This window comes from Podarcis gaigeae (assembly GCF_964106915.1).
Source record: "Podarcis gaigeae genome assembly, chromosome: 5".
In the NCBI taxonomy this organism is placed as follows: Eukaryota; Metazoa; Chordata; class Lepidosauria; order Squamata; family Lacertidae; genus Podarcis; species Podarcis gaigeae.
Window position 1 is genome coordinate 58,794,020 of NC_139681.1, and position 13,844 is coordinate 58,807,863.

The following is a 13,844-nucleotide window of genomic DNA, read 5'->3' on the forward strand; positions in this document are numbered from 1 at the left end:
TTTTTAAATTCCCAAGTGCATAAAGTTGAATGCACACAAGTTAAATGCACACAAGTTGCAGACTTACTGTGCTTCCTAAATGCTAGTTCCTGAAAGCAGCTTGCAGCATCAGAAGCGGCCCTTCCTTAGAATGAGTATACAGTCAAGTTTTAAATGGACCATAGAGAGTACTTAATATACCATACCCAAATGTTACCTCCATATCCAAGCACAAAGTCAACATGTCTTCACAGAGCAGTTTGGCCTGACTGCAGTGCCTTTGTGTTCAGGCTGATGACACTGTAATCTTCTGGAGAGGAAAGGGCAAAGTGGCAATTGCTCTGCATCAATTTGCTCAGTGGAACAAGGCACCAGCTCCTAGCAGCTACAGCACAAGTAGTGGGTGGGGGCGGGGGGGGTTCTTTGTTTTTTCCTCAGTGGGTGTGCATTTCAAAGGGAATCAGGGCTGCAATCCTGTGCCTGGTTTCCTGGGAGTAAGCCTCACTGAACTCAATAGGACTTAATTTTGGGTAGACATGTGTATAGGATTGCCCTGCAAGGAATCCGATTATCTTATTCAGTGAAATCAGTGTCCCTGTATGCTCTTTTCTTCACCAGTGTTTCACTGCATGGCAAACAAAAACACCCCCCCCCCCCCGTGGATCATGACTCTGTGCATCTTGGTGTTACAGTGGTGTTACAGGTTACATACACTTCAGGTTACATACGCTTCAGGTTACAGACTCTGCTAACCCAGAAATAGTACCTCAGGTTAAGAACTTTGCTTCAGGATGAGAACAGAAATCATGCTCCGGCAGCCCGGCAGCAGCAGGCCCCATTAGCTAAATTGGTGCTTCAAGTTAAGAACAGTTTCAGGTTAAGAACGGACGTCGGGAACAAATTAAGTACTTAACCCAAGGTACCACTGTACTGTTGTAGGACATGCTAGCTCTCACTGTAGCTGATTTTTTTAAAACAAAATCTTGTCATTAGCTAGTGAACATCAAATGATAAGATCAACTACAAGCTACATGCTGTTCTTCTCTGTCCCAAGTGAGCATCCTTTCAATAAAGAAAAAATGAGCAAGTTGAAATCTGCAACTCGCAAGCTGAGAAGGTAACCCTGAAGGAAAGAGGGCTTTTTATTGTGGGTCCCAACTCACAAAAAGCAAGCTGCTGGCAAAGAAGATACAACAGAGCTGATTTGTAGGATCTAGGATGCTGGACCTGAAAAGTATTTTTTGGCTGTTCCTACTGATGAGGAAAGGAGCGAGAAACCTGAGCCTTCCCCAATGGCATCCTGACAGAACTGGCCTGACCTTTAGTCTTTTGCCAACAGGATAGGACAATTGGCAAGATTAACCATTGCTTAACCTCCTCCTGTCCTCACCCTCAACAGCACAAGCACTGTGGCCTGCTTGCATCTCTGTGGTTAACTGCTATCGGGATAAGAGCCAAGGCACCAGGAGGCTGCTGTCAGAACAAAAGTGTGGAGGCCCATTTCTCCTCAGCCACCCAAAGTTATAGGCTTCTAAAGCAGCACAAATAATTATCCTGACGGAAAACTCCTTAGGGCTTCCCTTGAGTAGGCCTGTCATATAAAGGTTAAAGAAATAAAGGCCCAGGCTTTGGAGAAGTTGGTTTCTTCTCTTCCAACAGGTTTGTGCCTATGGGATCCAACAGTTTAGCAACTGCTAACAAACGTGTTTAAGCTTAAAACAGGAATAAAGGCCTAGCTAGAACCAGGCACGTTTGTGCTGTGGCTGTTTGCTGACAGAAGTTACCACTCCATCCTCACTTTTTAAATTTGCATGGAGAAGGGACAGGAGAGCGGTCAAAAGACCGGTGTCTTTGAAATTTCGGAAAGGTCTGTTCCAAATAGGAGATGTGGAACAGGGAGGAGGGCTGCAACGACTTTGGAAAACACAGGTCTCACAATGGGCCTTTCCAACACGAGAAGAGTTACAACTGAAGAGTTACAACTACTTTGAAGTAGCTTCACTGCATTCATTTTGAAAACACATGCAGGGGCAGGGAAATATAACGCTAGAAGTGACCACTGCTAGTGAGGCAGGAAGATGGCTCTTGCAGTTGTTCAAATAACTGCTGCCTATCATGCTTTTCCACCACTAAGTACTTAACAAGTGACTCTCTTAGCCAGCCTGAAATAACATTTCCTTCTTTTCCCCCATCTCCCTACAACACGGCTTATGGTTGCTTGGGTCAGTGATGTAGGACAATTTACTATTGCAGGTAAGAAGCCGTGCTGCAAACTCCCAACTCCATGTTTTCAGGAGCTATGCCATTCCAATCACTACCAGCATTGTTGATCCATGCCCTCACATTTTCTGTGATTTTTCGATGTGTCTATTATTTCTTTTGTTTCCTGGTGTACAAGTTCCAGAATGGGTTGTACCAGCAAACACAGTTCTGTGGAGATGGAAGGGAGGACGGATAGGAGAGAAGGATGAGAGTTTAAAGTTTGGGAGAGGCTGGCATCAGGGAACAACAGGTAAGTCTTCAGGCTAAGTGAGGAAGTCCAAGCCTCACCTAGCAAGGGTGAACAGGTCCCTTTCCTCAAGGTCCGATGAGAAACGACTCTGGCAGGAGAGCACCAAACCGAAAAAAGTTGTTTTATTGGTACCATACATGACCATAAATGGCACAAACTATGCAAAAAAAAAAAAAAAAAAGGCTTTACAGTGCCCCGGGGGGGGGGGGGGAGTGGTAGGTGGAAATGGCAAGAAGGGTGGGGAAAGGGGACAGAGTTCACGTCACCAGTTCATGCCGAGCACAGCAATGGGGGACGTGACACTCATATATTTAGGTACAAAAAGGTTACAGAAAAACGCCCTGTAAATTATAGTATTGACTGTTGTATTGCCTACTCCCGGGGGATAGAGCAGAATGGAGCATCTGGGCCCATTAACACAAAAAGTGACCAGTCCCACCCCACACCCCAAGCATGTTCCAGGTTGATCCATCTGGGCTCCTCCAGGGGAATGGAGTATTTATGGGATTCCAGCGCATGAGCCAGGTGGCGTCTAACACAGAGCAATGGCCAGAAACAGCAGCTCTAGGGTAAGCCTGGCGGCAGCCATCCTCCTAGGAAAAGCCCCTCGCAGTCTGGGACCTGCTTAGAGAAACAGTCTAAGTAAGGCAAATGGTGGTTGCCATGCCAGTCCAGACTGTGCCCTCTAAATGCCACCACCCTCACAATCAGTCCATGCCATGAGGTGACCAAAAGACTTTGGGGGCTACCTCATGCATGGCAACCCAAGCTCGACAGATGGTTGGTTGAGGCCTCCATGACAATGCAACTTCTCTCCATGGTTCTCGGGACAAAATTAAGAGTAAGGAATGGCAGGTGGGAAATGTTGAGTGACATCCAAACACCAGAGAATGAACTGGGTGAGTTTAGGAACAGGTCTTCTTTCCTTTGGGAACCTTCGTAAGCCCTGTCACTCCCCTCCAGGAAGGATGGAGGCTGTAAAAAAAGTTACCTAGAACCTCACTCCGTGATGGAGGAAATGGCCACCCTTCTTTACAAAGCACGTGTTACCCCATCTCCAGGTTGTGTCCACCCCCATTCCCCATGTTCTGCACTGCTGTAAACTGGTGACAGTACCCTCTGAACTCTCCTGCCTCCCACAAAGGACGCCCATCACAATGAACTCCCCCAACCACTGGTGGGGGCGGCTGCATTAGTGAGAACACAGTGAAAGAACAGTATCATACACACAGCCTACAGCGCGGAAATATACAAGCACAAGGTACACAAACCCGAAAGGTGGGGGGGGGAGTGGTAGAGAAGGGAGGGAGCAAGGACAGCAGCACACACAAGTTACACAGAGGGGGCAAAGTGGGGCAGCCATGCTGTCCTCAAAGGATGTAGAAAGGAAGTCTGCAGAGTCTCTCCTTGGTTTGAAGCTCTCAGAACTGTATATAAAAACCAAGACTCCCAATGGGTAGACAAGCCTGTACAAAAATCAGGACTGGGGGGAAATAGGGAGGAAGGGCAGTTGTTGTTTTTAAACGTACAATTTTAATAATATTTTTTTTGTAAAAAAACAAAAAACCAAACCCAAAGTACAGGGGAGGGGTCAAGATTGCAGTTTTCTGTAGGCAGAAGGCCAGACCCAAAGGGGCAGGTGCCCTCACCATGCCAACTGCAGGGTTGCTTTCTAACCCCATTCCAGGAGGCATTAAACTCCCCTTGTCTTCAGGTGGGGCAGCAGCAGCCCCACTGCCGCACCTACAGCCACCAGGAGGGACTGCTTGAGACCCACCCCACAGAAATCATAGCTGCCCCCGTGACATTGCCAGACCCTCCTGTTAGAAGGGAGCCCCCCTGAGGCCAAATATGGAGCTGGACTTCTATATAAAACGTGCTTAGGGCTGGACATTCTGCCAAATGGCCAAGAGCATTCGTGGCCCCTTCCCTTCCTGAGGTGTTTCGTGCCAGTCAGGTTCCAACGGGGCGTATAAAGAGCACGGAACGGCGTCCTGCAGGAGTGCTGCTTGTGTTGTCCGGAGTGCTGGATGCGTGGGTGGGAAGGGAGGAGGAGTTAAAATTCTGCCAGGCCTAGAGTGAGACCCAGGCTCCGTCAGGCCCAGTGCCCCAAGTCTGCCCTAAAGGGCACAGCCAAGAGTGCAGACATCAGGGAGTGGTGGCCAGGCCAACTGGAGGAAGGTAGGTGGGCAGGCTGTTGTTCCAAGGCCCACCGGCCCTGATACCTTGCCGGCCAGCCAGCCGGCTACTCTTCTTCACAAATTGTCCAGGTAGAACGGTTTCGACTCAGTCCATGGGGACGCCAGCCAAGTCCGTTGAAGGCCAGGCTGGGGGTGAGGGCTTTACTGCGATGCTTGCGACGTCGGGTTCTCGGACTTGCTCTCCTGACTGGAGGGGGGCTTGCTGTTCCAGGGGCTGTTGGCGCCCAGCGCGGGGGAGTTGTTGAAGCTGTCCTCGTCGTCGATGCCGTTGGCAGCGTCGAACTGCGTGTTCTCCAGCCGCGTGATCAGGCGCTCGTCCTCGTCACCAAACTCCCCGCCCATCAGGGTCGGCTCGCCCACCACCATCACATCCTGAGGAGGGAAGAGGGTCCCGAAACATAATCGAGGTGGAGGCTGCCCTGACCCACACCACAGAGGGAGACAGCCATCGCCAAATCAAAACATTTCCTTCTGAATAGGAGACCCACACCCCTTGGCTTCCTTTACTCTCTACTTCTTTTATCAAGCTGAACCTCCCATCCCCCACCCCACCCACCAACATTCCTACAACTGTGGCTACTCCATTTCCACTGTGTGTTTAGGAGCTGGCAGCCACATCTGGGAATATCCCGGAGCACAGGATAAATATGGCTCCTCTCTGCTTTGTTCCAGATCTGATCCAAGGAGGAAGAGGTCAAATGCCTCTGGATCTACTGTTCCCTCATGAGGAGGAAACTCACCCTCTGATTATGCCTGAATGTAGGTGGCATAGGGCTGAGGGGGGTGAGGCTGTCAAACATGAAGAATCACAGAAGGAATCCTCTTCCTGATGTGGCGCTGGCAGCACCAGGCACCCCAACGGTGCTGCCATTTTCAAGATGGCTGCCGCCGCCGTTTTGAACAAACAGAGCTCTCTGTCCCGCCCCCTGCAGATATACCACAGGGAGCCTTCTCCAGCGTTTCTGAGGGTGTTCCAGCTACATGGAGCAAGGCCCCTCGCAGGAGGAATTCTCAGGTTACGAAAAGAGAGAATGAAAAGGGGATGCTTACAGGTACCTGACTGGAGAGGGCAAAGGTGCTGGCTGGGCTCTTCTTCTTGCTGTTGCTGTTGTTGGTGTTGCCACCTCCAGAACTCATGGTGCTGCCCCCTGACATCTTCCTTTTCCGGCGCTTGCTGGGCTGCTGACGTGCAGGCTCAGCTGGAAAGTGTTAGCAAAGGGAATGCCAGTGAGACATCTTGGTCCCAGCAAATGAATCCAGTGCTCCCCAGTACAATCAAGCTGTAACTAAAAATAACCTCCCAACTCGCTATTGTATATTTGCTAGGCTTCCCCCAAAGCCTGATTCACTGGTTACACTTGCCTGTAACCTCTTCGCACATCATCAACCCCCCAGATCTCATTCACCCATCCCACATTGTAGCAACAGAGCCAGGAGTAGAAGCCAAGAGTTCTGGCACCAAGCATTCCCTACTAGCAATTGCATCCCAGACAAGGGCAATGCTCATAGCACCCTCTGGTGGATTTCACAGGAAATGTCAGTAGTCCCAACTGGCAGTTGCAGGCCGGAGAAGGGCAATTCCTATACCTCCCTCTAGTGGGCTTCACAGGAAATGCATCCAGGAAGCTGTAGTACCGAGGGTGGCCCTGCAAAACTCTCACCAGGTGGCGCCACCATCCGTTGCCACTTTTGGAAGAGGCATGTCTTGAGGCAGTCCCGGGGACTGAGGCTGTAGGTCTTGTGCCGTGACATCAACTCCTGCATTGGTTCTAAGATTACGCAAAGCTGGAAAGAGGGAAGAAAGAGAGATAAGGTTGGGTTTTGCTGCGGAGAGCAGGCCCCTGTTAAGAGACCAGAAACCCCCTCGAGCCAAATGTAGCTCTTTTCTGTGCACATGGGCATAGCCCAATATGAAGGCATCTTTGCCCCCAACAGCTGTGGAGCATTCGCAGAAGCCAATGCCACAAGCTGATTTTCATACATAAATATATTTATGGAAATTCATGTTCCTCTGTATAAATCTCTAATCTGAATTTTCCTGTACTCTTTCCTTGCACGGAACTAGTTTCTAGCAATAACCTCCTGGCCTCCAGTCCTCCTTGCAGTCACAATATGCACACAGTAAAATGGTCTTCTCTGTTCAAATAAATCGTAAAGTAGAGCAAAAAATACAGAGGCATTAGTCCCCAGGTGCCGCATTTGAAAGGTAAGCTTTATGTTTCTTTATGAAAAGTAAAAGGGAAGGATGCAAGGGAGCCTTTTCCACAGCCTAATCAGCGCTGTGGGAAAGCACTTACTCGGAGGTAGTTGAGCGTGGAGTTTGACAGTCCGCATCGAGTGATGTTCTTGGACAACTGGTCCAGCATCTGGGGATCTTGCGCCTGCAGTGAGCAAGGAGAGAAGGAAGAGTCCAACAAGAATAGGAGGCTTGTTTGTACTATTGTTGCTCTTAATGTGATCATCAATATTTCCTGGGGTTAGTTTTCCTTGCTTTTTGTATTATTTCTCCCCAAAGCCACTTTATGATTCTTTTCAGTAGAAAGAGAGTGCCAATGAAATGCAATAAAAACAAACCCATGGAATGCAGATATGAAAAGCTGGATAAAAGCCTCATGTATGGCATCCAATCCAAGATCAACAATTTAGGAATTGAGAATTGTGCACCCGCTTCTTCCCTCTGGTGACAGGTGCTGGCCTGGGTGCCGAGGAGCTGAGCTGACGAAGATCCAAGAAGCAACAGTGCTTTTTTGGAAGGGAGGGCTCAGCTCAGCAACACAAAGCAAGCTCAAACTACAACATGCTCCAGATTTCAGAGGGAGTCCGGCTGAGTTGCTTAAACCAGGTCAAGCCCACAGCCAGTACCAAACACAGGACTCACATGCATAGCAAGGATGCTGCGGGGAATGAGCTCCCGGTGCTGCCGGATACTGAAGTGCCACGTCTTTATCCTCATCATGTCGTCAAACATGAACTCCAGGTAGAGGCGGCCCTCCACACACACCTGGGAAAGTGGAAAGCAAACAAATTGCATTGGAGCCTTCTCCACCCTGCAAACAAACCTGGTCTCCAGGTTTCTGCCTGCTTCCGCCACCCTCAGGCTCTTTGCAGGAGGTCATAAGCAGTGACAAAGGCTGAACTGCTCTGGGGAGCAGTTCAGCACAGACTCCTGCTAGCCTGGCTTGGGGGGCGAGGCAGAGGACCAGTGCTGCCCTCTCACCTGGGTGAACATGGGCTTGCCATGCTGGGTGACCATGGTGCACTGGTCACAGTCGAGCGAGACAAAGTTGTTGTGGAAAGACTCCTTCGGGTGCTTCAGGACATAATACAGCTCGGTAGCACCCCCTTCGAAGATGCTGCGGAAATAGCGGGGGATCAGGGTGCGGCCAATCGCTAGACGTAGGGGAAGGAAAGGGAGATGAAAATCAGTTACTAATGTTTTGCACTGCAGACTCAGGGCTGCTAGAGCAATAGGCGCTTATTTTTATGCTGGGGGTCATGAGCATCTCCGTGGAAATGCCAAGCGAGCGAAGTCTTCCATAGTAAGGCACCAGGTGAAGTATCCAAATGAATATGTAGAGCAGTCCAAGTTTTGGGGGTCCTGGGCAAACTGTCCTTGTTTCCCAACCCCTTGGGCTTACTCATAGGTGGGTTGCCAATGCCCTACCCATGATGATTGTGGGGATCAGAGCTGTGATCAACTGGGTCTCTAGGACGCTATGCTTCAAAAGCCTACTTGGACAACAGCATTCCAACCTCTGCCCCAAGGAGAGACTGGTGATGTGCCGAATTGCTTTAAAAAGAAATGATACACATTTTCACCCTGAAAGAATTTGCCTCTTATCTAGAATATAATATATAAAGGGAGGTGTGTGGGTGTGCCTTAGACACATACAAGTGCTGACATGAATTCATTAATCAAGACCATCCTGGCCCTGAAACTTTTCAGTTCCTCCGTGAGAATGGAAGATTTTTGGAGGAACTACAGGGATGAAAATGCTTTTTAAAAATTGCTTGGAACTTTTAAGACTAGGAAGATTTTCACTTCCAGTGTGCTTCTTAACACACCAACCTTTTCAGCCAATTTATGTGTCTGTGCCTAGGAAGCACTACAAATCTGTTTTCAATCATGGAAAATGTATTTATACTGGAGGAACCGAGAGAAATTGCTGAAAATTCTGAAAATTTGCCCTGCTCCATCACAGGTACACGCCATGAGCTCCTAAGCAAGATCGCAGGTGCTAAATGTCTGCTGGAAGGCAACTGGAGTGTTCTGTGGTTGAAAAATGAAGGGTCAGTTTTGATATACACTCCGTTCCTAGTCATCAGCTTTACCAATATCTGAGCTATGTAGTAGATTCTTCTGGAGTTCCTTCTTCAGGATGGACTGTGCAGGCAAGGGGGGCTGGTTGAGCCACACCAACTATGTACCAGATACTAAGCTCACAGCCAACCCTGAAAACAGGGGACTACACCTTCAAGGTTAGCTCAGGAGAGGCTTTGAAGTAACCTGCTCAGCTTCCAGCCCTTTCCCTGCATGAGACAACGGGGCCTGCCTGCAGGATCCATCCTAGGCTGAGACTCACTGTATCTCTTTGGTCCATCTTCCAGACAGAAGGTGATTGTTAGCATGGCATCATCCTCAAAGAACTCGGTGGTGAAGGCATCCCACCACAGATTGTCACATTCCTGCAGCAACAGAGGACAAAGGCATTACCTGCAGGGAGGGGAGATCTCTAAAGGCTAAGTGATAACCAGCCACCACCAAAGGCAGCAAAGGAACCCAGGAAGGGTGTTTCCAAGGGCTTGGTGGACACCCCAGACTCTTCTTCCATCCCCTGCAAGAGTAACAGTACCCCCACCCTTGAGGCCCTGGAGCCTCCTCCTCCACAACTTTTCCCCACTCTTCCTCCCGATTCAACCACCCTGAACCCCCATATAAATATACCTCTGTCCAGTTTTGCAGCCGCTTATTGAGCTCAAATATCCTGTAGTCAGTCTGGTTGCCATATGGTGTGTGCCTCCTGTCAATCAACCACAGTAATTGAACAATTAATATTTAGATAGAATAATTTGTCTGGGGTGTTACGATGATGCAGAATGCTTTGGTGTTCACATTTAACAGACAGAAAAATGCCTCCCCACACCCCCAAGTGCCACCCACCAAGTTAATGGCTGAGCAGGGATGTAAATTCAGGTTTCTCCACATCTGTGCCCAACTCTCCAATCACTGGACCATATTTTTGCAAACTTTTAGAAGGGTTTCTTACAATCAAGCAGTATATGAATCTTGTCAAATAACAATTCCATTGTTAAATAAAAGGCTTTTCCAGAGGTGCGGTGGAGGGTATACACTTCATTTACTGCTCTTACGATACAATGAGATGTGACATTAACCACATATTTGCATCTATTTCCATGCCTGGAGTCCTCCTTTTTAAACTAACAGCAGCCATCAAGATCAGGGATGCGAAATCACTACCACCACCAGGTGCTGCTTATGAAAACTGTAGCAAATAAGATAATGTCTCTGCAGATGGTAATTGCCACCATAGAACTTTATGTACCTACTCATATTAAAAATATTTTGGGGTTTTTAAAATAAAAAACCTATTGTCTGATTAATTGGGGGTTGCTTTTTAGTCAATTAAAATAGGAACACTGGAAGCAACCTCACACAGGGTCCAACCACTGATTCATTTAGCTCATTGCTGTTTACACTGACTTAGCAAGGGTTCTCTTAAGTTTTCAGGTGAAAGTCTTTCATAGCCCAGAGATTCATCTACTAATCATTCCATGATTATAAAACAAAACAGACATCAGCAGCAATGGTTATGGAACAAAATAAACAATAGGAGTAAGAACACGCTGCATGCTTATTGCTGTGGGAGGGGAATGGGTATTTGTATCTCATGATTATACAAAATAAAAGCAATCTTTTGAAAAAGTTCAGTCCTATCTTGTGATGCCAGGGATTGAATTTGAGACTCTTTTATAAGAGTAAGCCCAGTTGAATTCAATGGGATTTGCTTCTACAAATGTTCCAAGCCTAGTCAGAGAGCACCTGCATGATACTTGATGTAGGAGACTATTTCATGGGATTTCCTCAAACGAGAGAGTGCATTTATTTCATAAAATTTATATACTGTTTGATTGTAGGCAAAAACCCTCAGAGTGATTTACAATGTAGGAACAGAGAAAAGGTCACTCCACTGCTGTTGCTGCTGCTAATTTATTTCTTATATTCCACCCATCAGACTGAGTTGCCCCAGCCACTCCTCTCAGCTTGATTCCACTTCCCTTCCCCCCTTTTCTCCCTACACACTGAAGTCCTGACTCTTGTCTTTCATACACATCTGAAAATGCATAAATATGCACACCGCATGCACCCTTCATTTAAGGTTCTGTTTGGATGAGGACAGATGTTAATATTTCAAGTGGTTTGAACACAGATCCACTACCATGAAAGCAAATGCCTCAAGGGGCTGCAAATGTTTCTTGAAACATTTAACTGTAGAGCTTTGCTAGACTGTATCATGAGATTATAACAGCTGTCATTATAAGAAGGTTTGGAAACCAAGTTTTGCTTTTCTTCCAGAATATGAGTTCAGTAATACTATGGTACGGTTCCAACATGCATATGGATTATATGGGTTGCCAACCTTTTTTTAGGTCTATGGGCACATTTGGATTTTTTTAGTGTTATGGGTAGCAGGCTCTCTCTCCCTTCTCCCTCACATCAGCCCCACCCCGAGAAAGACAGAACGCACACAACCTTCACTCTTCTAAGGGATCTAGGTAAAAGTCAGATCCAACAGAATTAAGCTAAGCCTTGAAAAGCACATAGAGCTGAAAGAGGAAGTGGGAAAGAGAGTCTTCCAACTTCCTTCTTTACCTCTATGTACTTTTCAAGGTGAGGGGAAAGTAACTGCCTTCATACCCTCGTGAACCAGGGGGCAGCTGGGTGATCTGCTTAGAAATCACTTGCACCACACTTGAGAAATGTTTTATCTGTCTTTACCCTGTTGTTAACACAGTTTGTCAGAAGGAAAAGCAGTGCAGTCTCTTACCCAATCCCAGGCTCCAGGTATGTTGGCGGATACATAGGAGTTGGTCTGCAGAGAAATAAGCCAATACAGGATAGATGAACAAAAGCACTGCATGCAAGGGCACAGCAGCATGCCAGAAGAGAATGGCTGGTGTGCCATGAGAAAATAATTAATACAGTACATACAGTAAAAGGTAAAGGGACCCCTGACCGTTAGGTCCGGACATGACCGACTCTGGGGTTGCAGCGCTCATCTCGCTTTACTGGCCGAGGGAGCCGGCATACAGCTTCCGGGTCATGTGGCCAGCATGACTAAGCCGCTTCTGGCGAACCAGAGTTGCGCACAGAAACGCCGTTTGCCTTCCTGCCGGAGTGGTACCTATTTATCTACTTGCACTTTGACGTGCTTTCGAACTGTTAGGTTGGCAGGAGCAGGGACCGAGCAATGGCAGCTCACCCCGTCATGGGGATTCGAACCGCCGACCTTCTGATCGGCAAATCCTAGGCTCTGTGGCTTAACCCACAGCGCCACCCACGTCCCTCAGCATATAGTAGCTACCCTTAAAGGTAACCAACCACCTGCTGTCTCTCTGAACAATGAATGTCTCTGGGATTCCCTCCTTCCAATCAATAGTGGACCCTGCTGATGATACGCAGGAACTGAGCTCCCCTGAACTCCAGAGGTGTTTCTCCAGAAACAAATTTAGGTGACCTCCTCAGCTATCAAAAGGAAGGAAATACATCTCTAAAAGAGCTTCTCACTTACCCCACATCTCGATCCAGCATAGTGCCCGGGTGAAAGGGGGGGAAGGCGTTGCCGTTTGGGGGCTCCTTTGGAGAGTACAGCTTGAATGACTTAGAGGAACAGCCTGGGGGAGGGAAAATGAAAGAAGATCACTCAGCCAGCAGCAGACAAGGGACAAGGATGAGACATAAGTGATTTCATTGTGACTACTGCAGCCCCTTAGGCATCCACACCACTACCACACCAGCCCTGACTCAGCTCCTCCAGACAGAGAAGTTCTGAATATAAAATGCCAACATCAAACAAAACTCAAAGCTGGAGATAAGAGAGCAAATATCATTAGCTGAAGAGCTGGGTCACAAAAACTGACACCTGCCACATCCCCCTTATTGCCACTGCACAGCACTGTCTTTCCCACACCATGGAAAAACAGCACAGCGCTATAGTAGCTGTGCTTCTGGTTCTGTCTTCTAACATTCAAGGGCAAGAGACGCATGGAAGGAGCAGTTCCAACACTGCGGTGTGGCTCCCAGCAAAGGAAGCAAAGTGAACCACTATTACAGCTACATGCACTCCTCCCTTCTTCTAAAAAGTCACACAGAGTGGCTGCCAAAGTTATGCTGTGCCATGAAAGTATAATGCTCTGCTATAGATGCTATCCTCCCTCCCTGCCTCCCCTTGACTTCACACTGGATATGGGGAAGAAGAGAAAGAGGAGAGGGTGCAGAAAGTAACAACAGCCATTGTTTAGTGCTGCTTTTTCCCTGTCAGGGAAATGGACTGTGGCAGGAGGAAACCACTTCCAGCCAAATTAAGTGGCAGGTGACCACCTCATTGAACACTAATTTGCGAGACTTCTCCAGCATCAACAAGGCAGTAGCATTTTCAGAAGAAGAGATAGAAATAAAAGGAGTTTGGGGGGCACTCTCCACCAGAGTCCTGTGGAACCTCAGAGGTTAACAAAGTAACTGTCACAAAGGTTGTCATGGCCCAGAACCCACTTCCTCTTGTAGATCAAGTGCCTCTGAGCCTAGAAAAGTTGGGGACTCCTGCTCAAGATAGTATCTGGAGTGGAAACCGATAGGTGTAAATAGCAGAACATTGGTTTGCAGCACAAGGTGTCATTTATATGTTTGTTGCATAATACCAGCACTGCTGGGTCAGACCAAAGGTCCACCTTGCCCAGTGTCCTGTTCCTGAAGCCCGCCAAGCACAACACAAGCACAACAGCACACTCCCCTCTTGTGTTTCCCAGCAACTGGTATTCAGAAGAGATTCGGTCTCCAACAGTGAAATAGTTCATTTTGTGTGCAATGCCTCTTCCAACATACGATTTTCTTTGTTGGCTTTTGGTTCTATCTG

General features: G+C 47.8%; 1 protein-coding gene across 3 annotated transcripts in view; it reads right to left on the bottom strand.

The window, feature by feature from the left end:
• Nucleotides 1–2,596: 2,596 nt before the first annotated feature.
• The window catches only part of LDB1 (LIM domain binding 1), a 59,385-nt gene continuing 48,137 nt past the window's right edge, over nucleotides 2,597–13,844 (bottom strand). For 2 of the 3 annotated variants that reach the window (XM_083738031.1, XM_083738033.1), the window contains exons 2-11: nucleotides 12,504–12,606; nucleotides 11,760–11,804; nucleotides 9,638–9,713; nucleotides 9,276–9,378; nucleotides 7,910–8,082; nucleotides 7,571–7,693; nucleotides 6,990–7,073; nucleotides 6,354–6,477; nucleotides 5,743–5,891; nucleotides 2,597–5,064 (exon numbers count right to left, since the gene is read on the bottom strand). In XM_083738031.1, the coding sequence (XP_083594157.1) occupies nucleotides 4,834–5,064; nucleotides 5,743–5,891; nucleotides 6,354–6,477; nucleotides 6,990–7,073; nucleotides 7,571–7,693; nucleotides 7,910–8,082; nucleotides 9,276–9,378; nucleotides 9,638–9,713; nucleotides 11,760–11,804; nucleotides 12,504–12,606 (1,211 nt within the window). In that variant the 3' untranslated portion in view covers nucleotides 2,597–4,833. The remainder of the gene's footprint in view (nucleotides 5,065–5,742; nucleotides 5,892–6,353; nucleotides 6,478–6,989; nucleotides 7,074–7,570; nucleotides 7,694–7,909; nucleotides 8,083–9,275; nucleotides 9,379–9,637; nucleotides 9,714–11,759; nucleotides 11,805–12,503; nucleotides 12,607–13,844) is intronic. The other variant, XM_083738032.1, reaches the window with a different exon arrangement.